The sequence below is a fragment of the Oncorhynchus keta genome, chromosome 24 (assembly GCF_023373465.1).
Source record: "Oncorhynchus keta strain PuntledgeMale-10-30-2019 chromosome 24, Oket_V2, whole genome shotgun sequence".
Classification (NCBI taxonomy): Eukaryota; Metazoa; Chordata; class Actinopteri; order Salmoniformes; family Salmonidae; genus Oncorhynchus; species Oncorhynchus keta.
In genome coordinates, this window is record NC_068444.1 from 47,722,240 (window position 1) to 47,746,849 (window position 24,610).

Consider the following 24,610-nt stretch of genomic DNA (forward strand, 5'->3'; position numbering starts at 1 on the left):
GGATGAGTTGGACCGCAGAGTGAAGGAAAAGCAGCCTACAAGTGCTCAGCGTATGTGGAAACTCCTTCAAGACAGTTGGAAAAGCATTCCAGGTGAAGTTGGTTGAGAGAATGCTAAGAGTGTACAAAGCTGTGATTAAGGCAAAGGTGCCAAATAACACACATGATTCCATATGTGTTATTTCATTGTGTCTGTCTTCACTATTATTCTACAATGTAGAAAATAGTCGAAAAAATTAAGAAAAAACGTCAAATGAGTAGATGTCCAAACTTTTGACTGATACTGTATTTTTGCAACTACTAGACAGTACACCTCCAATGAACCATCAGTGATAACTAGGGTGTTCTGACAACTACAGTGATGTAGGCTCTCTCTTAAACACGGTCTTATTTTACAACATCTTTCAAGAAGAACATCAGTCCCACAACAGGTTAAAAAAAAAACATCCGGACCGGGCTAAGGGTTTTTGACTGATAGTTGAACCCACGTGTCACCTACTTTACATGGCGGCCGAAGCTCTAAGCTACTGTACGGCGCATTAGGCCATTGATTCATGTCCAGCCAAGAGTTATCATGTAGCGCATTGCTACAATCTTATAAAATGTCTACGGTCCTATTTACAACTGCTTCTGCTCATTACTCCAATCTAGTTGTGAAATAAGACCGGCCAAGGAGGAGGTTGCTGGAGTACCTGAGTGCCGGCTGTGGCTGCAGAGTTTATAGAAGGAGAAAGAGCAGGCAGAGACAAGCAAAAGGTCAAAAGCAGCGACAGACATGATGGGAGACAACAGAGTGGAGGAGGAGCACGCACACAGGACGGGCCATAGTAAGCCAGACAGCTCAAGACAAATACAGTCAGAAGATCATCCACACATTGTGACTGCGCTGCACCTGTAGAAACCAACTTTATCATCGTCATCGATTAAATGATGACTTTAGTTATAACGCCCTTAAACATGTGGGTTCGACTTGGTCAATGTATCATTTATCTATCAAGTAAGGATAGCTTTGAACACAGTGTGTGTAGCCTATTTTATGAAGGCCATGATGGTGTCTCCTACCTGTGGCAGACTGAAGGCGATGGTCCCCGGGACCACACTCTGGTGGGTCTTCACTGTGAACACAAACTTGTGGGTCGGCGTGGTTCTCACGGTCACGTGACTGCATAGAGAAGAGGACTATCATATCATACAGAGAAAACTATGATATGTACAGTGGGGCAAAAAAAACATTTAGTCAGCCACCAATTGTGCAAGTTCCTCCACTTAAAAAGATGAGGCCTGTAATTGTCATCATAGGTACACTTCAACTATGACAGACAAAATGAGAAGAAAAAAAATCCAGAAAATCACATTGTAGGATTTTCAATGAATTTATTTGCAAATTATGGTGGAAAATAAGTATTTGATCAATAAAAGTTTCTCAATACTTTGTTAAATACCCTTTGTTGGCAATGACAGAGGTCAAATGTTTTCTGTAAGTCTTCACACACTGTTGCTGGTATTTTGGCCCATTCCTCCATGCAGATCTCTAGAGCAGTGATGTTTTGGGGATGTTGCTGGGCAACACAGACTTCCAACTCCCTCCAAAGATGTTCTATGGGGTTGAGATCTGGAGACTGGCTAGGCCACTCCAGGGCCTTGAAATGCTTCTTACGAAGCCACTCCTTCGTTGCCCGGGCAGTGTGTTTGGGATCATTGTCATGCTGAAAGACCCAGCCACGTTTCTTCTTCAATGCCCTTGCTGATGGAAGGAGGTTTTCACTCAAAATCTCACGATACATGGCCCCATTCATTCTTTCCTTTACATGGATCAGTCATCCTGGTCCCTTTGCAGAAAAACAGCCACAAAGCATGATGCTTCCACCCCCATGCTTCACAGTAGGTATGGTGTTCTTTGGATGCAACTCAGCATTCTTTGTCCTCCAAACACGACGAGTTGAGTTTTTACCAAAAAGTTATATTTTGGTTTCATCTGACCATATGACATTCTCCCTATCTTCTTCTGGATCATCCAAATGCTCTCCAGCAAATGTCAGACGGGCCTGGACATGTACTGGCTTAAACAGAGGGACACGTCTGGCACTGCAGGATTTGAGTCCCTGGCGGCGTAGTGTGTTACTGATGGTAGGCTTGGTTACTTTGGTCCTAGCTCTCTGCAGGTCATTCACTAGGTCCCCCCGTGTGGTTCTGGGATTTTGACTCACTGTTCTTGTGATCATTTTCACCCCACGGGGTGAGATCTTGCGTGGAGCCCCAGATCGAGGGAGATTATCAGTGGTCTTGTATGTCTTCCATTTCCTAATAATTGCTCCCACAGTTGATTTCTTCAAACCAAGCTGCTTACCTATTGCAGATTCAGTCTTCCCAGCCTGGTGCAGGTCTACAATTTTGTCTCTGGTGTCCTTTGACAGCTCTTTGGTCTTGGCCAAAGTGGAGTTTGGAGTGTGACTGAGGTTGTAGACGGGTGTCTTTTATACTGATAACAAGTTCAAACAGGTGCCATTAATACAGGTAACGAGTGGAGGACAGAGGAGCCTCTTAAAGAAGAAGTTACATGTCTGTGAGAGCCAGAAATCTTGCTTGTTTGTAGGTGACCAAATACTTATTTCCCACCATAATTTGCAAATAAATTCATTAAAAATCCTACAATGTGATTTTCTGGATTTTATTCTCTCATTTTGTCTGTCATAGTTGAAGTGTACCTATGATGAAAATTACAGGCCTCTCTCTTTGTAAGTGGGAGAACTTGCACAATTGGTGGCTGACTAAATACTTTTTTGCCCCACTTTATGTTTACATGGATAGCAAGGATGATATTGAGATACTTTTTGAATCCCCTTTATTCGTTCAAGACCCGACAGAGAGACACAGCGAGACCATATGTTCCATGGTGACATTTTTCTGCTGGGGTGGGTTACTTCTTTCACCAGGTAAGAGCTTTGGTGAGTCCCACACCTGCCCCAGAGGGACAGTTGCAAGGCCAGAGATGAAAAGACAGAACAACATTATTTAGTGATAGAGAATGAAATCAGAGCAGCCACAGACAGAATGTGACAGCCCTGGGGCTTTTGGCATCCTGGCTAGAGAGCTGAGCCCCAGTGATCCACTGTGATCTACCGCCACACACACAGGCCTTTGATGTGGCAGAGGCACCTCAGGGCTGGGGATCAAAACACACGTACATGCATAAACAGCATACAACCATAGTGGTCACACACACATTACTTACTGTTCAAACTGTGGGTCCTTCTCACTCACGACTGCGCAGTTGGTAAGTGACAGTTCGTCTGTTGGGCATCGCGCCGCTTGCATAGTCTGGCAAGGAGAATAACAGAAAAGAGACTCAATAACCGTAAAAATGTTTTTTTTTTTTTTAAAGGAACATGTCCCGGTGACATACCAATTGCAATTGATATGGTGTAATGAAAATATTTCCTCTTTCACACCCCTTGTCTGTGGTATCACATGGCCTATGCCTTTTCGTAAGTTTCAGCTATTTGAAAAGATTGTACTACTAAAGGCTGCTCCAATCCAGTTAAGTAGAAAGGATCTGCGTCATTTCCTCAACATTGCTCCCGAGTGGCGCAGCAGTCAAAGGCACTGCATCTCAGCGCTAGAGATCTTCATCAGAGGCACCCTGGCTCGAAACCAGGCTTTGGCCGGGGTAGGCCGTCATTGCAAATAAGAATTTGTTCTTAACTGACTGGTCTAGTTATAGGTTAAATAAAATATTGAGATAAGTGTATTTTGGAGGCGTATAGCAAAGAAACAGATCGGCCTAGGCTACATATGGGACAAACTGCATTCCCATGTCGATTGTCAACTTACGCTCTTTTAAACCAGATCGCTTCTTTTCAAATAAACATTGTTTTTTTTTGCCTGTGTGCCAAACTTCCCATATTGCCTCTGTGCGAGTTAGTGGGTCTAAGACGAATTCAATTTAGCCTAGGCAGTGAATGGGGTTGTCCCTCCACTCCAGCTAATTTGATTGGATGGAAAAGCTTGTCCTGCTATTGGCTATCCATTCATACATATCCCCAGAAGTGGGAGGGAAGCATTGAAAATATAATGATGTAAACTGAAAAGAGATAACAAGTGAAGAATAGGGCTGTGGGTAGTGAAGACATGTAGGATGGTTGACAAACCTCATACAGATGCAAAACAACTCAGGTTTGTTAACCAAAAACAAAAAAAACAAACAAATGAACCCCATTTCATAAAGTGTAGGCTAAAGTTCTCCCTTGAGAGATTCTGTTTAAACCAACAGTGTAACTCAAACTATTGCACATTTCAAGAAAGAAATCAACTGTCTAGGCCGGGGTTGTTGTTTTGCATCTTCCTGAGAATAAAGTCATTACTCCTAGCTACTTCTTTGAGGAGCGATGGTAAAATTCGAGCAACGTGACACCTCGGACTTCAAGCTATTTTCCAGGCCAACGCAACTTTCTCATAACGGTTGATAGTAACCTTGTAATATATCACAGCTGTAAGTTATCCACAGGGATGATTGTGATTTATACAAGCCATAGCCTCTCACACTGCAAAGAGTTACAAGTGTAACATGTTATAAATATATTTTGAAGAGTTCAAATACCCATGCCTCCACTCTCCAACTTCTGCTGAATGATAAGGCCTAAAAATCATCTAGATGTTTTCCTAGCGATTCACAGTATAAACTGGAACGTGCTCTTTCAAATGGCACATACTAAAACAGGTGAATTCGGGTGAACGCTATGATCCTTTATTGATGCCACCTGTTAAATCCACTTCAAATCAGGTAGATTTAAAGAAACTTTAAGACCTGAGACAAATGAGACATGGATTGTGTGTGCCATTCAGAGGGTGAATGGGCAAGGCAACATATTTAAAAGTGCCTTTGAACAAAGGATAGTCGTAGGTGCCAGGTGCACCGGTTTGAGTGTGTCAAGAACTGTAACGCTGCTGGATTTTTCACACTCAACCATTTCCTGTGTGAATCCAGAACGGTCCACCACCCAAAGGACATAACACCAACTTGACACAACTGTGAGAAGCATTGGAGTCAACATGAGCCAGAATCCCTGTGGAATGCTTTCGACACCTTGTAGAGTCCATCCCCCAATGAACTGAGGCTGTTCTGAGGGCAAAAGGGGGTGCAACTCAATATTAGGAAGATGTTCCTAATGTTTTGTACACTCAGTGGCTCTGAGTGTCAATTCACTTCTGGGCCACATCCTGACTGATGGCAGCCCATTCTTGCATAATCAATGCTTGGAGTTTGTCAGAATTTGTGGGTTGTTTGTTTGTCCACCCGCATCTTGAGGATTGACCACAAGTTCTCAATGGGATTAAGGTCTGGGGAGTTTCCTGGCCATGGACCCAAGATATCGATGTTTTGTTCCCAGAGCCACTTAGTTATCAATTTTGACAAGGTGCTCCATCATGCTGGAAAAGGCATTGTTCGTCACCAAACAGTTCCTGGATGGTTGGGAGAAGTTGCTCTTTGGAGGATGTGTTGGTACCATTCTTTATTCATGGCTGTTTTCTCAAGCAAAATTGTGAGTGAGCCCACTCCCTTGACTGAGAAGCAACCCCACACATGAATGGTCTCAGGATGCTTTACTGTTGGCATGAAACAGGACTGATGGTAAGCGCTCACCTTGTCTTCTCCGGACAAGCTTTTTTCCGGATGCCCCAAACAATCGGAAAGGGGAATCATCAGAGAAAATGACTTTACCCCAGTCCTCAGGAGTCCAATCCGTGTATCTTTTGCAGGATATCAGTCTGTCCCTGATGTTTTTCCAGGAGAGAAGTGGCTTCTTTGCTGCCCTTCTTGACACCAGGCCATCCTCCAAAAGTCTTCGCCTCACTGTGTGTGCAGATGCACTCACTCCTGCCTGCTACCATTCCTGAGCAAGCTCTGTACTGGTGGTGCCCCGATCCCGCAGCTGAATCAACTTTAGGAGACGATCCTGGCGCCCTGAAGTCTTTTTCACAACAATTGAACCGCTCTCCTTGAAGTTCTTGATGATCCGATCTTACTGTCAGCAATATCCTTGCCTGTGATGCCCTTTTTGTGCAAAGCAATGATGACGGCACATCCCTTGCAGGTAACCATGTTTGACAGCGGAAGAACAATGATTCCAAGCACCACCCTCCTTTTGAAGCTTCCAGTCTGTTATTTGAACTCAATCAGCATGACATAGTGATCTCCAGCCTTGTCCTCGTCAACACTCACACCTGTGTTAACCAGATAATCACTGATATGTCAGCTGCTCCTTTTGTGGCAGGACTGAAATGCAGTGGAAATGTTTTTGGGAGGATTCACTTCATTTGCATGACAAAGAGCGACTTTGCAATTAATTGCAATTCATCTAATCACTCTTCATAACATTATTGAGTATATGCAAATTGCCATCATACAAACTGAGGCAGCAGACTGTGAAAATTAATATTTGTGTAATTCTCAAAACCTTTGGCCACAACTGTACATAGCTTAACGGTAGCTTGCTAAGTAAACATTCTGTGCCATTCTGCTGCTTGACAGGCATGAACCACACAGGATGGGAAATTAACCTAAACCACTCACACTTGTCAGGTATTGTTCACTTCTACAGCACTCAAATATCCAATTAAGTGTGGCCAATATTGAGAGATATCGGGACCTTCACGTATCTGAAATGACATGATCGGTTGATGTTTACTGATCTTGAAAAAGTATGCAGTTACTTGCTGTACAATTGTTTTGCATGGAATAATCAGAAATGTGTACTTTGACTATAGGTATTCAAGAGGTGATGATATTACAACCAAATAGATAACATTTAACAATCCCTTGGAAAACGGCACATAGCCGTCAATGGTTTTATTGGAGCTGGGGGGTCTCCTTGCTCCTTACCAAGTTATGGTGACGTTTTATTAACAACGACCTATAGAAAGCTTGACCATATATCTTGAGAGAGACATGCAATTGCAATAGGGTCCTAAGTACAGCAGTGTTTTCCCTAGGATATTTTATCTACACACAACAGCCTATAACGACAAAGCAAACAGGTTTAGACATTTTTGCCAATGTATTAAAAATTAAAAACAGAAATACCTTGCATAATTATTCAGAATCTTTGCTATGAGACTCAAAATTGAGCTCAGGTGCATGCTGCTCCATTGATCATTCTTGAGATGTTTCTACTTGATTTTAGTCAATTCAATTGATTGGACATGATATGGAAAGGCACACACCTGTCTATATAATGTCCCACAGTTGACAGTGATGTCAGATCAAAAACCAAACCATGTGGTTGAAGGAATTGTCCAAGGAACTCCAAGGCAAGATTGTGTAGAGGCACAGATCTGGGGAATTGAAGGTGTCCAGGAACACAGTGGCCTCCATCATTCTTAAATGGAAGAAGTCTGGAACCACCAACACTCTTCATAGAGCTGGCTGCCAGGCCAAACTGAGCAATCGGGGGGAGAAGGGCCTTGGTCAGGAAGGTGACCAAGAACCCGAAGGTCACTGACAGAGCTCCTCTGTGGGGATATGAGAACCTTCCAGAAGGACAACCATCTCTGCTGCACTCCACCAATCAGGCCTTTATGGTAGAGTGCCCATACAGAAGCCACCACTCAGTAAAAGGCACATAACAGCCCGCTTGGCGTTTGCCAAAAGGTACCTAAAGGACTCTGACCATGAGAAACAAGATTCTCTGGTTTGATGAAACCAAGACTGAACTCTTTGGCCTGTCTGGAGGAAACCTGGCACCATCCCTACGGTGAAGCATGATGGTGGTAGCATCATGCTGTGGGGATGTTTCTCAGCGGCAGGGACTGGGAGATTATTCAGGATTGAGGGAAAGATGAATGGAGCAAAGTACAGAGAGATCCTTGATGAAAACCTGCTCCAGAGAGCTCAGGTCCTCAGACTGGGGCGAAGGTTCACCTTCCAACAGGACAATGACCCTAAGCACACAGCCAAGACAACGCAGGAGTGGTTTCAGGACAAGTCTCTGAATGTCCTTGAGTGGCCCAGCCAGAGCCCGGACTTGAACCTGACTGAACTTCTCTGGAGAGACCTGAAAATAGCTGTGCAGCGACACTCCCCATCCAACCAGACAGAGCTTAAGAGGATCTGCAGAGAAGAATGGGAGAAACACCCCAAATACAGGTGTGCCAAGCTTGTCGCGTCATACCCAGGAAGACTTGAGGCTGTAATCGTTGCCAAAGGTGCTTTAACAAAAGTACTGAGTACAATTAATTCGGCATGATAGTGATCCACCTGATGTCCTCCATTACCAACCACCCTCCAACTTTTCATTACATCATCTACAGCTACTGTTATTGTCATGTTGTCATTATCCTCTAAGAAATGGTTATTGCTCTGTCATACTGGGCACAGAATGTGAGAGATACACAGATTGGCTAAAAACACTAGCACTGCAAACACTCAGAACAAAGAGAGCAGCAGTGCCTGGACTTTACAGTCTCCCTCTTCAAGTCCCCCTTCCAAGACTGGCTGCCTGCTGAGAGCAAGTGAGAGGCAGAACCTCCCACCCACACAGCAACCACTTCCTCAATATTCCACACACCAGAATTCAGTATTTTAGTCTTAAATTGTATTAAATTGCCATGTGTGTGAAAGAAAAAAACAGGGAAAAAAATGAACACAACTGTACCAAAACATATCAAAAGTTTGTCTTAATCTTAAATGCCAGGTTGGTTTTTACAGACGTTTCACAAGGTGTCCATTATTGGAAGGTAAACCTTTGGTGGTATTTATTTGTTCCACATTATTCTGTTGGTAGAGCATGGCGCTTGTAACGCCAGGGTAGTGGGTTCGATTCCCGGGACCACCCATACGTAGAATGTATGCACACATGACTGTAAGTCGCTTTGGATAAAAGCGTCTGCTAAATGGCATATATTATTATTATTATTATTCTGTTGTAGTATCCTAGGACCTACAATAGATACATATGAATTCTACCACAAGGGTGTACTGATGAGCAATGCGAGATATAAAACAAAAAATCCATGGTAAATAGAAGACTACTGAAATTATATTATTTCAGTGTAGATAAGGGAAGGGCAGGTATAAAATAAAAACATGGCAGAAAGGCCAGTGTATGAATCAAAATGATTTGCATATGAATGGAGTGGAAATTAGCTGACTTTGTGATCCTTCCTGAGCGGTATGATGGCTGCGTAGTCCATTGGTGTTTATACTTGCGCACTGTTGTTTCTACAGGTCCACCTCTGGCCTGCTCGCCTCCCTACCACTGAGGAAGTACAGTTCCCGCTCAGCCCAGTCAAAACTGTTCGCTGCTCTGGCTCCCCAATGGTGGAACACACTCCCTCACGACGCCAGGACAGCGGAGTCAATCACCACCTTCCGGAGACACCTGAAACCCCACCTCTTTAAGGAATACCTAGGATAGGATAAGTAATCCTTCTCACCCCCCTTAAAAGATTTAGATGCACTATTGTAAAGTGGCTGTTCCACTGGATGTCATAAGGTGAATGCACCAATTTGTAAGTCGCTCTGGATAAGAGCGTCTGCTAAATGACTTAAATGTAAATGTACAGGTCAATGTGGTACCTTCAGGCATTTGGAAATTGCTCCCAAGGATGAACCGGACTTGTGGAGGTCTACAGTTTATTTTTTGAGGTCTTGGCTGATTTCTTTTGATTTTCCCATGATGTCAAGCTAAGAGGCACTGAGTTTGAAGGTAGGCCTTGAAATACACCCACAGGTACACCCCCATTTGACTCAAATTATGTCAATTAGCCTATCAGAAGCTTCTAAAGCCATGACATTTTCCAAACTGTTAAAAGGCACAGTCAACTTAGTGTATGTAAACTTCCGACCCACTGGAATTGTGATATATTATTTAACTTAAAATTGAACGCGTCTAAACAATTGTTGGAAAAATTACTTGTGTCATGCACAAAGTAGATGTCCTAAACAACTTGCCAAAACTAGAGTTTGTTAAAAAGACATTTGTGGAGTGGTTGAAAAATAAGTTTTAATGACGCCAACCTAAGTGTATGTAAACTTCTGACTACAATTGTGTGTGTGTATAAAACAATAATCGGACAATTAATCGGTATCGGCTTTTTTTGATCCTCCAATCGGTAAAGGGTGTTGAAAAATGATAAATTGGTCGACCTCTAGTCTCATCATTGTGTGAGCAGGCCTACCACCGTTGTGACTTCGGCAAACTTAATGATGGTGTTGGAGTCATGCACATGCATGGCCACACACTCGTGGGTAAACAGGGAGTACGGGGGGCAGGGCTAAGCATGCAACCCTGAGGGAACCCAGTGTTCAGGATCAGCGTGGCAGATGTGTTGTTGCCTACCCTTACCACCTGGGGGGGGCAGCCCGTCAGAAAGTCCAGGATCCAGTTGCAGAGGGAGGTGTTTAGTCACAGGGTCCTTGGCTTAGTGATAAGCTTTGAGGGCACTATGGTGTTGAACGCTGAGCTGTAGTCAACCCATGTGAGAATGCTGTCGGTTTTCCTTCTGTCCAGGTGGGAATGGGCATTGTAATGGAGATTACATCATCTGTGGATCTGTTGGGGTGGTATGCAAATTGAAGTGGGTCTAGGGTTTCTGGGATGATGGTGTTGACGATAGCCATGACCAGATTTTCAAAGCACTTCTTGACTACAGACGTGAGTGCTACAGGGCGGTAGTCCTTTAGGCAGGTTACCTTGCCATTCTTGAGCACAGAGACAATGGTGGTGGCTGCTTGAAACATTGCGGGTATTACAGACTCGGCCAGAGTGAGGTTGAAAATGTCAGTGAAGACATTTGCCAGTTAGTCAGCGCATGCTCAGAGTACGTGCCCTGGTAATCCATCTGGCCCTGCAACCTTATGAATGTTTACCTGTTTAAAGGTCTTACTCACGTCGGCTACGGAAAGCGTGATCACACAGTCGTCCGGAACAACTGGTGCTCTTATGCATGCTTCAGTGTGGCTTTCCTCGAAGCAAGCATAAAAAAGGCATTTAGCTGGTCTGGTAGGCTCGTGTCACTGGACAGCTCGCGGCTGGGTTTCCCTTTGTAATCCGTAATAGTTTACATGCCCTGCCACATGCGACGAGCGTCAGAGCCGGTGTAATAAGATTTGATCTTAGTCCTGGATTGATGCTTTGCCTGTTTGATGGTTCGTCAGAGGGCATATGGGGATTTCTTACAAGTCTCGTGCTCCTAGAAAGCGGCGGCTATAGCTTTTAGTTCAGTGCGGATGTTGCCTGTAATCTTTGGCTTCTGGTTGGGATATGTACGTACAGTCACTGGGGGGGCGATGTCGTCGATGCACTTACTGATGTGCTTTATGCCATCGGATGAATCCCGGAACCTATTCCAGTCTGTGCTAGCAAAATAACAGTCCTGTAGCTTAGCATCTGCATCATCAGACCACTTCCGTAATGAGAGAGTCACTGGTACTTCCTGCTTTTGCTTGTAAGCGGGAATCAGGAGGATAGAATTATGGTCAGATTTGCCAAATGGAGGGCGAGGGAGAGCTTTGTATGCGAAACAGAAGATATGTCCCGTTTATACTCCAGGCATTGCACGGTAGCCAGTAGAACGGATGGTAAAGGCAGATTATCCACTCACCAACTAATTCTTACCAAGCACCCAGATATGCACCCCCTGTATCGGCATCTCCTCTTAATGCTAATGATGGGGATTTGGGCCTGGTCTGGGAGGAGCCGTACATTTCTCAGCATCGATTCATTAAATAAAACATCTTTGTTTGGTCAGAGTTGAGTAATCGCTGTTGTAATGTCCAGAAGCTCTTTTCAGTCATAAGAGACCGTGGCAGAAACATTATGTACAAATAAAAGTGAAACATGAAAACACACACAGAATAGCACAATTGGTTAGAAGCCCATTAAAATGGCAGCCATCTCCTCCGGCGCCATTAACTGTGGCGTCCCACCAATAAATTAAGAGGAGAAACAATGGGTGTAGACTCCTGAGGGGGAAGAGGCGTTGTTGTGACCTCTTCACGATTGTGTTGTTGTGTTTGGACCATGATAGATCCTTAGGGTTGTGGACACCAAGGAATCTTTCAACCCGCTCCACTACACCCTGTCCAGGTGAAAAGGATGTGTTCGGTAGAGTTGGGCGGTATACAGATTTTCATACTGTACCATACCGGGGTATACGGTATTACTTGATGTGCACACAAGGGCCACTATAATTTATTTTAATAATAACACCTTTTTGTGAGGGGGGCACACACACGCTTCTCTCTTCCATTTCAACAACCCCCCAAAAAATAACAAAGGTGCTGTGGTGAACGGCGGCGCTGTTTCCCCAAATACAGACTTGATCTTTTATATTTTTAGGATGGTATTACTGAAATCAAAATAAAATGTGATGCTTACAGTCAGTGATTTTCAGAGAAACCACTTTGGTGCAAAAGTAGCCAGAAAAAAAAGCATAGGTTGAGTACATTTGAGCTGCCCTGTTTACCAACCAACATCAAAGACACTAATGTTATTTAGGTCTATATTTTGGAACTAATCCAATGATGCTAATAAACACCATGGAAAACTGAGTTGGATACTGGGCTGACCGGAGCAAATCCCTGGAGCTTTTCCACTCTAAGGCAAATACTTTCAAATGATTTGTGGAACACTGCAAGCACAGTTTTAGCTAAGCAGCTATTTTAAGTTGCTGATTGTGTTTAAAGGTAGACTCAATAAAATGAGATTATCTGTGGTTCTGCTCATGACATTGAGATGAATGAGACGCAAGACTTTGCTCTCACACAGGGTTAGTGCTTCAACGCTCTGAGTTGTTAGGGGAAACTGACCTACTATGCTGTTTACTTTCTACATCTACCGGTCAAAAGTTAAAACACCTACTCATTCAAGGATTTCTTTATAAGACTATTTTCTACATTGTATTATAATAGTGAAGACATCAAAACTATGAAACAACACATATAGAATCATGTTAGTTACCAAATAAGTGTTAAACAAATCCAAAAATATTTTATATTTGAGATTCTTCAAATAGCCATCCTTTATCTTGATGACAACTTTGCACACTCCTGGAATTCTCTCAACCAGCTACCTGGAATGCTTTTCCAACAGTCTTGAAGGAGTTCACACATATGCTGAGCACTTGTTGGCTGCTTTTCCTTCACTCTGCAGTTCGACTCATCCCAAATCATCTCAATTTGGTTTAGGTCAGGGGGTTGTAGAGGCCAAGTCATCTGATGAAGCACTCCATCACTCTCCTTGGTCAAATAGCCCTTACACAGCCTGGAGGTGTGATGGGTCATTGTTGAAAAATAATTGATAGTCCCACTAAGCCCAAACCAGATGGGATGGTGTAATCGCTGAAGAATGCTGTGTTAAGTGTGCCTTGAAGTCTAAAATAAATAACAGACAGTGTCACCAGCAAAGCATACCCACACCATCACGCCTCCATGCAGAGATCATCCGTTCACCCACACCGCGTCTCAGACACGCTGGCTGGAACAAAACTCCAACTTGGACTCCAGACCAAAGGACACATTTCTACCGGTGTAATGTCCATTGCTCGTGTTTCTTGGTCCAAGCAAGTCTCTTCTTATTATTGGTGTCCTTTAGTAGTGGTTTCTTTGCAAAAATTCGACCATAAAGGCCTGATTCACACAGTCTCCTCTGAAAAGTTGATGTTGAGATGTGTCTTTTACTTGAACTCTGAAGGATTTATTTGGGCTGCAATTTCTGAGGCTGGTAAATCTATTGAACTTATCCTCTGCAGCAGAGGTAACTCTGGGTCTTCCTTTCCTGTGGTGGTCCTCATGAGCCAATGTCATCATAGAGCTTGATGGTTTTTGCGACTACACTTGAAGAAACTTTCAAAGTTCTTGAAATTTTCCATATTGACTGACATTCATGTCTACGTAATCTTTGCTTATTTGAGCTGATCTTGGCATAATATGGACATGGTATTTTACCAAATAGGGCTATCTTCTGTATACCCCACAACCTTGTCACATCACAACTGATTGGCTCAAACACATTAAGAAAATAAATTCCACAAATAAACATATTTTATTTATCCGTTATTTTACCAGGTAAATTGACTGAGACCACGTTCTCATTTGCAGCAACGACCTGGGGAATAGTTACAGGGGAGAGGAGGGGGGTGAATGAGCAAAACTGGGGATTATTAGGTACCCATGATGGTTCGAGGGTCAGATTGGGAATTTAGCCAGGACACCGGGGTTAACACCCCTACTCTTACGATAAGTGCCATGGGATCTTTAATGACCTCAGAGTCAGGATACCCGTTTAACGTCCCATCCGAAAGACGGCACCCAACACAGGGCAATGTCCCCAATCACTGCCCTGGGGCATTGGGATGTTTTTTTAGAGTGCCTCCTACTTGCCCTCCAACACCACTTCCAGCAGCATCTGGTCTCCCATCCAGGGACTTACCAGGACCAACCCTGCTTAGCTTCAGAAGCAAGCAAACAGTGGTATGCAGGGTGGTATGCTGCTGGCATACCTGTACCTTAAGGCAGCACACCTGTTAATTGAAATGCATTCCAGGTGACTACCTCATGAAGCTGGTTTAGAGAATGCCAAGAGTATGCAAAGCTGTCATCAAGGCAAAGGGTGGCAATTTTAAGAATCATATAAAAAATATTTTGATTTGTTTAACACTTTTTTTGGTTACTGCATGATTCCATTAGTTTTATTTGATAGTGTTGATGTCTTCACCATTATTCTACAATGTAGAAAATAGTAAAAATAAAGAAAACCCCTGCTCTATAACGTTTGACCTGTAGTGAGTCATAATCACTAAGTCTACCTTTAAGGGAATTCCTCACATTCTATCCAAATGTAATCAACTCAAACGGTCTAAATGTACACAAAATACTTACAGGAAAAACAACCCCTAGACGTGAGCAAGACTGTTTAACAGCTGCAGGCTTTGCGTTATAGGGGCCGTAGTTACTTCATCATAACATTGTGTCAATCACAGATTTCACACTCTACAGTCAAGGATGAATGGGTTTCATCTGTGCTACAGTGCCACTGTCAGCCAGTGGATACCGAGCTAGTCCACATTGTTCAAGTATCTTGAAAGTGGAACGCTCTAGCTAATGTTGAATTATATTTGGACTAAAAATGAGTTAGTTTTCTGTTATTGTGCCTCTTTCCCAGCAGTCAGGCATTTCAATCTCACTTCCCTGGTGGGACTAGTGTGTGTGTGTGGGCACTGGACTATCTATCTAGTTTGCCTGGTATTGAAAGCTAGTCAACAAGTTTGCCAGCGGTCAAACCTTGCTGGCAGTAGAGATGAAACTTGTTTCGCTAGATGTATACTTTCATACTGCGCTGGCTTAACTAGCAAGCTACTATCACTAAGGGGTTTCCTGTTCGAGACTGACTAGAGATACAGCATAGAGAGATACCTTTTGAGTGTATTGTGTAGCTAGCTTGATATTACATGGCTTGCAGTGGACACTATTCCTAAGATACTCGTCTTCCGGGCCGAGGTTTGAATGACGTACTCTGCCGCACAGGCTAGTAGTGTGTGTGTGTGTGTGTGTTGGAGGTAGCTAGCTTGCTAACGGTAGCTATTAATAGCTGAAACATCCTTAAAACACAGCATTGTTATCATTCTCATCTATGACTAAATATGTTTACCTAAAGCCATTTATTTAAAGGAAACTCACCCGGCCGGCCATATTGCTGTTTGTTGTCGTTTTTCAAATACAATTCAGCGTAAATGTTCCCAGCACTGCTGACAGCACAATCGTTGAACTCCACTAATGCTACACAGGCTAAGTGGGAGGGATCGCCGTGACTTACGAAATGATGTCATCACGCACACCTTGGCGTTGCAATATTTGGACAAGATACAGATTACCCAAACTGTTGGACATTTTTGCCAGCGGGACAGCATATAAATATGCACTCCTCAGGTAAATTTATTCCAGGTGTGTACATATTTCGGAAACTGCACACTCAAACGATCTAATAAACTGCTTCAATATTGTGAGCATAAGTAGTTGTTTATAACACGCTCATAAACAAAAACAAAAATGTTGTACATTATCAGGTTTACTTTTTTATGCCTATTCTCAATATGTGAATTTCCAAATTTGCTAGTATACAAATGGTCAGAGATTATTTTATGAAGTCAAATGGAAAAGTGAATTGCAAATAGGCCGATCATCAAAGCACTAAACAGAAAAGAGAACGCAAACACTTTTGAAAACATATTTATTTTAATTTATCTGAACATCAGATATACTTGGTAATTGTTAGTCAGCAAGAACCGTCTGCACATTTGATATTGATGTGTATAGAAAACTGTGTGAAGCTGTGGATGCTGCATAGGTGGCTATATTTCAAACCTGTGAAATATCAATAAAAAAATATAGAAAATCTAAATACACAAGTTGCTTTTGGTGGAATATTGGTGGACACTGTATTTCTGTAAACACTCGAGTGAAACAGGTCCATCATGTTCTTGCTCAACATCATACCTACAGGTAACTGCTCAAATAAAGACAACACATGAGTAAATGAGGGATACAAAGTACACTGCTCAAAAAAATAAAGAAAACACTTAAACAACAATGTAACTCCAAGTCAATCACACTTCTGTGAAATCAAACTGTCCACTTAGGAAACAACACTGATTGACAATAAATTTCACATGCTGTTGTACAAATGGAATAGACAACAGGTGGAAATTATAGGCAATTAGCAAGACACCCCCAATTTAATTTTTCCTTTATTTTAATAGGCAAGTCAGTTAAGAACAAATTCTTATTTTCAATGACGGCCTAGGAACAGTGGGTTAACTGCCTGTTCAGGGGCAGAACGACAGATTTGTACCTTGTCAGCTCGGGGATTCGAACTTGCAACCTTTCGGTTGCTAGTCCAACGCTCTAACCACTCGGGTACCCTGCCGCCCCAATAAAGGAGTGGTTCTGCAGGTGGCAACCACAGACCACTTCTCAGTTCCTATGCTTCCTGGCTGATGTTTTGGTCACTTTTGAATGCTGGCGGTGCTTTCACTCTAGTGGTAGCATGAGACGGAGTCTACAACCCACACAAGTGGCTCAGGTAGTGCAGCTCATCCAGGATGGAACATCAATGCGAGCTGTGGCAAGAAGGTTTGCTGTGTCTGTCAGCATAGTGTCCAGAGGATGGAGGCACTACCAGGAGACAGGCCAGTACATCAGGAGACATGGAGGAGGCCGCAGGAGGGCAACAACCCAGCAGCAGGACCGCTACCTCCGCCTTTGTGCAAGGAGGAGCAGGAGGAGCACTGCCAGAGCCCTGCAAAATGACCTCCAGCAGGCCACAAATGTGCATGTGTCTTCTCAAACGGTCAGAAACAGACTCCATGAGGGTGGTATGAGGGCCCAACGTCCACAGGTGGGGGTTGTGCTTACAGCCCAACACCGTGCAGGACGTTTGGCATTTGCCAGAGAACACCAAGATTGGCAAATTCGCCACTGGCGCCCTGTGCTCTTCACAGATGAAAGCAGGTTCACACTGAGCACATGTGACAGACGTGACAGTCTGAAGACGCCGTGGAGAACGTTCTGCTGCCTGCAACATCCTCCAGCATGACCGGTTTGGTGGTGGGTCAGTCATGGTGTGGGGTGGCGTTTCTTGGGGGGCTGCACAGCCCTCCATGTGCTCGCCAGAGGTAGCCTGACTGCCATTAGGTACCGAGATGAGATCCTCAGATCCCTTGTGAGACCATATGCTGGTGCGGTTGGCCCTGGGTTCCTCCTAATGCAAGACAATGCTAGACCTCGTGGCTGGAGTGTGTCAGCAGTTCCTGCAAGAGGAAGGCATTGATGCTATGGACTGGCCCGCCCGTTCCCCAGACCTGAATACAATTGGGCACATCTGGGACATCATGTTTTGCCACATTGCACCACAGACTATCCAGGAGTTGGCAGATGCTTTAGTCCAGGTCTGTGAGGAGATCCCTCAGGAGACCATCCGCCACCGTCATCAAGGCAAAAGTTGGCTAGTTTGAAGAATCTCAAAAAAACATTTATTTATTTATTTATTCACTTTTTTTGCTTACATGATTCCATATGTGTTATTTCATAGATTTAATGTCTTCACTATTATTCTACAATCTAGAAAACAATAAAAAATCAAAACCTTTCAATGAGTAGCTGTGTCCAAACTTTTGACTGGTACTGTGCATTACATCTATTCACCTCAGACTTTGTCCCAAAATGTATGGTTTTACACATTTGGCTACCTAACAGATAAATGTAGATGTGGACATTCTTGAAATGGGACTCCCACTAATGTTTAGTGACTGCTCCTTGTTAGCATACTGAAAAACTCAAATGCTTCACTGACAAATGAGGGAAAGTCCGTTCAGTGCAGTTTATGGAACAATATTGGAGAACTCTGGTGCAGAAATCATGAACTCTTTGCAACGATGCACCCTCTGAACCAAGACTGGGCTAAAACGGAATATAATGTCAGAATACAGATCCTTCCTTTCTTAACTCAATGACTACGTTTCATTACACAAAAAGGTTCATAAAATATTTACATTGCCTTCTGTAAAAAACAATCCAAAGATGTCATTGAAATTGTGGTTTAATGCCCTTTGATGGAACGAGGCCATTTTCCAACACAGGAATATTTGCCCAGCAGGAGAAAAGACAATACACAATGCCAAAGTATTCATAACCCTCCAATTGCAGTTCACAACATGGCAATCCCAGAGTTGACTTGACAGGGATTGTTCCTACACAGCTCTTCCCTTTGATTTGACCTTCTTCCTTACTTCCACCCAGTAAGCAACTGGAGATTCATTCTTCCCCACCCAGTTGAAGCTGCTAGTCCCAGCACACTTCGCAGGCCTTCGTCTATTAGACCTTAATTTCTACACTGGCGTTCAAATCAACTGAAGTCACTTGTCCAACAAGGGACACCCAACCCAAATGACCTTAGGGCTAAACTGGCCCAATCGAACTTTGCCAGGGTCAGTGATATTTTCCAAGAGGCAGACAGAAATCCTTAAAAATACAAAAATGTTTATTTCTGAAAATGACAAATGAAAAAAAAACTCTAAACCATACAAATTGTTGTTTGGTTATTAGCATACCAGGATCTAACAATGGATTAATCGGTCACTCGGGATCAGACAGACGCTCAGAAGCAATCAATACATCTCCACTTCTGCACCCCTAAATTATATAAATGTAGCCAAACGTTGAGGCAAAGTAGAGGGCCAAAAGAGGGCACTAGTAGTGTGAAATGGCATCCATTCTGGACTATGTACTCACAGTATGAAGGGGACAAAAGTGTCCAATTTATTTGAGTTAAAAACAAAACGCAACCCAAATAAAGTGATCTTGACAACCATTTGAAATATCATGAAGGGGAATTGACTGACTCTTGGCATGAATATGATGAGCACAGCAAGATTTAGAGGGAGCTAGTTTTACTAAATTTAACACAGGTTAGCATTTGTCATCACAAATCTCGTTCTGGAGGTAGCTCTGCGGAGTGGTCACTAGCTGGCACAAAAATCAGACTTTAAACCTAACCAAAATGCTAACCCTACTGCATAACCTTAAATTATGACCAAAAAAGCTCATTTCTGTTTTCATGAATACCTACAGTATAGCCCCTTTTGACTTTTCAGCTGGCGCGTCTAAGGGGAAATTGCAGTTCTTCCTCCAGGACAAGACTCAAAGAAAATGTCAACATGCAAATTTAACAGCTGGGCTATCCCAATGTTTTCTAACCTACCTTCAACTAGCTAAAACCCTATCTGCTTCAGAAAGATATGAACAGACAGAAATGAAGAGACCACCTTGACCAAACGCCTTGTCCCGGGCCTGTAAAAGAAGCAGTGTTGGTGGCGCTCGATATTGCACCTTTTCCTGTGGCAACGGAGTCAGCTGTAGGCTTTGTAAGCCCAATCTTTATTCTACAGGAGATAAACATGTATTTCTCTTTCTTAAACTTTTATTGTGGTTGTACAATATTCCCTGATGGCCTGCTGTGGCCGATGAGATTTTAACAGAATCCTGAAAGATCAAAAAAATAAAATAATGCGAATTAGAGGGGTGATGGAATTGTCCATTGAGGGGGAACCGGGAATCCTGTTGACTTTTTTGGTCGCTCTCCCATGTCCCCTTCTTAAAACGTTACACACTCTGGTCACACACACACACCCGCCGCTGTGCTGCTGTGGTCCCGCCATTTGTTCTGAGGACGAAAAATACACAAGATCTACAGTAAGCACAGTGGTTTGAAAAGTCATCCTTTCCTGTTTGGAAGGATGCAGTGAGTTATGCAATCTGACAGAACATGTGGCAAGTGTGCATGTGTCGCTCTTGAAGAGCCCCACCTATGTTAGCTTCTTCGCTTTGTTGTAAAGCGAGTCCACAACTTTGCTCATGTTCTGAATAGTTTCCAAGGCCGCTCCATAAGTCTTGTCAACTGGTGGCTCATCAAATATGATCAAGACACCCTCACCTTGGTCCAAGATCCCTATAATGAGTCATAAAGGCAATTTAGACTAAACATTTCACTGAACAGAATACAAGTAGAGGTGTGATACAGTAGTTTATACCAGACATGTATCAAGCAAGTAGAGAATTGATTTACCATGAAACTTCTTGTCCAGGATCATCTGTGACAATTTCCTCTCGACATCCGCCTAAGGGGGGGAAAAAAAACACATATCCACTGATTACTGACAATACATCAAGGCATATAGGATTCATAAGATAAGATGTGTGACTATTATAACACAGGACTAAATGCTTGCCGATTTCCACCCTTCTCAAATACCAAAGAAATTAAGGTAGCAAAGCAGAAAGCGCTATACCTTTGACAGTTTGATGAGACCTGATATGTGTTCAATCTGGAAAGGAGAAACACCATAAAGGATTATGATACGAGTGGTTAGTTAGAAATCCAACATCAAGCCATATTTACCATCCCCGGATTTACATACCTGTACTCTGGAGAAGGGTTCGATGACACGGATAAGGTTCCCTTCCAGCAGGTTGTCATACAGTGTGGCCAGGTGGGTTCTGATGATGGGGTCGTCTCTCAACTCTGCTTTGTATTCTGTAAGGGCCTAGAGATGGAGGGGGGGGGGGATAGGATGAGACGGAGAGGAAAGAGTTGAAAGAAAGAGGGAGAAAAGAGAGGCTTAGTGGGGAGGAGAGGGAAGGTGAGACAAGGGAGGATACAAATGGGCCCATCACAATAGAGGTCCTCAGACAGACACACACAAAAAAAAACATTGCACCAACAATGAGGGCAAAAGAGAGTTGTTACCTTTTCAAAGTCTGCTAATGATCTGTTCTTGCTGGCTTGTGCAACACATTTCAGTGCATCTGTCTGCAAAGGGAGGTAGAGACCACGGTCAGCCAGGTACCAACCAATTTAAACTTGTTACACAATGCAAGTTGAGGAAAAACCACCCCCACACACGCAAATGGTGGGTTCTTACCTGTCGGCCCGCATGCCGCAGGGCCAGTTTACCGCTGATCAGGGATTGCACCTCTTCTGGTCTGAAAGAGACCAGCACCAGAGGGTCAACCAAGTCGGAACACATCAACGCTACCCCAAGCCATATACCTGTATGCTTCATATCATTGTGACACAGCTAGGAGGTAGTATCACTTACAGGCTGAGCATGATCTTGCAGAGCAGCATGTATTTGAGACCGGTAATGGCTTTAGGGTGGTCGATGGAATCGTAGCCCTCAAAGGCCTCAAAGAAGTAGGAGTAGGCAGTCTTCCAGTCTTTCTCCGAAGCTGCGTGGACAATCCCTGCAGGGAGGAAGCATGGTCAGTCATCCACACTAAGCATGGCACTTCAGCACACCACCTCCTTAAATTTGGGTCAATAAACTAATTCTGGGTGTTACAAATGAGTAAGGTATTGACATTGAAATCCTTTGTAAATTAATACACAATGAATATAGGCCATTTTTCTGATGAATTGACAGCTTCATTGATTATTTTATTGATAGAACAAAACAAGAGCTCAGAGTGTATTCTATTCTGTTGTAGAACTTTGTTGTTTCTGACAAAATAATAACATAAGCTGCCATTAGTGTTCCTCAATGGCTTAGCAACTGTAGGGGGCTATGGATGGAGGCTCGTTCACTGGGACTGACCTGACATCATGTCCAGGGCGGCTTGCAGCTTGGGGGGACAGTAGATGCCGTTGGCCGTGGTGCGGGCTGAGGTGAGAGCGGCACGGGCCTTGGGCAGGTTGCTGAGCGCGTGGTACGTCTTGCTCTCCTGCAGCTGCACCTCCACCAGCAGCGCCTTGTCATCCATCTTCTTCAGCTCATGGAGCAGCTGGGTGCCTGAACACCAGAAAAACATAATAGAATGGTCATATAGTAATTTAGCGGACACTTATCTAAAGTGCCTTCTAGTTAACACATCTTTAGTATACATGTGTGGCCCACAATCTTGGTGTTGTGGAATATTAAAGATCAACTCAATGTCATGAGTCTCGACCTGTTTGATAGCTCATTATAAGGCGTCCAGGAGACGGGGGTGAATGGGATACTAAGTCACGCTACATAGAGTTGGATACAGCTATGGGTGAACATATCCAATGCTTAGCCCTCCACGCTCAGACAGATGCTGAGCTCATGGAGCAGGGATAATAATGTCAGTCCATACAGATAGAACTGTCACTCACCAAGCGCCAAGGCCTCCTGGTATCTTTTGGTGTCAAAATAGAGCGAGATCAGACGGGCCTGGGGAGAGGGTAAGAGTAATGTGTCATTGATTGCCATTGAAACACATCATAGTGTAAAAATATGAATGATATCACTTTGGGATGGTAGGGAAATATGTTGAGAGAGACTAAATCACATATGGTCTTCAAACTAAATCGTCAGTCTACAACAGCTCGTCTTCTAGGTGAAGGGGGTCAGCTTACCTCAAGAGCCTGCCTGAGGAAGGTCCTCTTCTCCACCTTGGCCCACTCAATGCATTCCAGACACAGCTCCACCTCCTGGCCTGTAGCTGCCTCCATGTCTAGGAAGAGGTCAAGCAGGGAGCGGACCAGCCGGGCTGCCTTAGCCTTACTGATGGAGATGAGGAATGGCCGCACAAACTTCAGCAGACCCCCCAACTCTGGGGTAGAGGAATGACCACAGCAGAAATTAGGGCTAAATGAATTACAACAGTAAGCCTATCTTGTCAACCCAATAAGTCTATCTATCCAAGGTTGTGTTGTGTCTGTCAAAATAGTGATGTTAGCTTCATAACTGGAAATAATCTGTTATTGGGTACTACTGAACATTTAAGCAATACTGTGAATCATTGTGCAGCTAATGGATTACACACTCCCAAGTTAGTCTAGGTCAGCAGCCAGGATAATAGACCAGATATGGTGTTTGTGTTGAGGCTCACCTGCAGCCTGTCCTGTTTTGGCCAGGAGTGACCCCAGCTCCAAGATGCTTTGTTCTTTAACCCGAACGGCTTCTTCATCACTGTCCTGGATATCTCTCCTCACTGTTCGACAAGGAAAATAATACACAGATTGTCAGTGTATGAAAAGACATAGCCAATGTCAGTCTCCTAGTCCTAGCTAACACTACTTTGTTCCTTGTCTGTCTATTAGGCTTGCAAGTCAACAGCTACCTGGGGCACTGTGACTAATGCAATTTGATGACAACTACAACACAGGGAATAGCATGCTACAAAGCTAACTACAGACCTATCAACAACAAGTTGGTAGTTAATTAGCTACCTAGCGATAGCTATTGAAGAACAGTAGATTTGACCTCACTGGTCATTTGGCAACGTAAGTAAGCAAACTTAGTAACTAATTTTAGAGCGTCTAACAGTAGCTACATTGTCTACACCAAAATTACACACCTAACTAAGATTAATTTAATTATCAGGTGCATTGAGGTAGCTAGTTAGCTAGCTGACTGGTTACTATAGTTGGCTAACTAGCTTTTATTACAAGGCTGCAAGCTAGCTAGCCAACAACACCAGCTAGCTACCTAACGTTAGCTATCTAGCGACTTTGAATTGTACTGTGATAACTGTTAGTTACAAACATGTTGCATAAAAACAACATAATAACTAGCTAACGTCTTTGCAGTCAGTCTGGGCGTTCCAGATCATCATGGCCTACTATAGCTAGCCAGTCATCCCAACGACCACCGTGCTAGCTATCTAGCTAGCAACCCAACGATTCTACAGTGAGTCAGCACCGCACACAAACCGGCTCTCGTCAGTGTATAAAACTGACTTTGCGGTGACTTAAATCGAACATAAATACAACAACAATACTGGTCTTTCTCGTCTAAATGCCCACCACCATTACTTACCGATAGAATGCAGAATATCAATAGAGGCGTTACGATCCGTGCTAATGAGAGACTGAGCTCTCTGAAACTCAACCACTGCCGCAGCCGCCATCTTAGCTAGCCAGCTACCGATTCAAAAGCTGCCTGCCTACAACAATCAACAATGCCATAAGGAAATTACGTCAAGGACTACGCAGCTACATCACGGGAGAGGGAGCCAAATATACGTTTTGGGGATTTGTAGTTCAGTATTTATAGTAAACAGTATATGGTTATATTACGGTTATATTTTGCCGTGC

General features: G+C 43.5%; 2 protein-coding genes across 2 annotated transcripts in view; both read right to left on the reverse strand.

Annotated features, from left to right (window-relative positions):
- The window catches only part of LOC118357644 (vesicle-fusing ATPase), a 66,718-nt gene extending 50,881 nt beyond the window's left edge, over positions 1-15,837 (reverse strand). Inside the window, exons 1-3 of the mRNA XM_035734964.2 lie at positions 15,676-15,837; positions 3,232-3,317; positions 1,062-1,161 (exon numbers count right to left, since the gene is read on the reverse strand). Coding sequence (XP_035590857.2) covers positions 1,062-1,161; positions 3,232-3,317; positions 15,676-15,687 — 198 coding nt within the window. The 5' untranslated portion in view covers positions 15,688-15,837. The remainder of the gene's footprint in view (positions 1-1,061; positions 1,162-3,231; positions 3,318-15,675) is intronic.
- Positions 15,838-19,015: 3,178 nt separating this feature from the next.
- On the reverse strand, positions 19,016-24,517 carry LOC118357645 (26S proteasome non-ATPase regulatory subunit 11B). Its single transcript, XM_035734965.2, has 13 exons — positions 24,333-24,517; positions 23,404-23,505; positions 22,928-23,124; positions 22,685-22,742; positions 22,146-22,340; positions 21,651-21,795; positions 21,474-21,534; positions 21,299-21,361; positions 20,970-21,095; positions 20,841-20,876; positions 20,618-20,669; positions 20,358-20,500; positions 19,016-20,215 (listed from the first exon to the last, which is right to left on the reverse strand). The coding sequence occupies exons 1-12, from the start codon at positions 24,421-24,423 to the stop codon at positions 20,358-20,360; spliced, it is 1,269 nt and encodes a 422-aa protein (XP_035590858.1). The 5' UTR covers positions 24,424-24,517; the 3' UTR covers positions 19,016-20,215.
- Positions 24,518-24,610: the final 93 nt, after the last annotated feature.

Bases quoted from the DNA above. Each gene is read 5' to 3' on its own strand.
- LOC118357645 (XM_035734965.2), bottom strand. From the start codon at position 24,423: ATGGCGGCTGCGGCAGTGGTTGAGTTTCAGAGAGCTCAGTCTCTCATT. The intron at 21,535-21,650 runs GTAAGTGATACT...GGTCTCTTTCAG, and splicing joins TGCAAGATCATGCTCAGCCT to ACCAGAAGAGGTGCAATCCC. The intron at 21,096-21,298 runs GTAACAACTCTC...CTCCATCTCTAG, and splicing joins CATTAGCAGACTTTGAAAAG to GCCCTTACAGAATACAAAGC.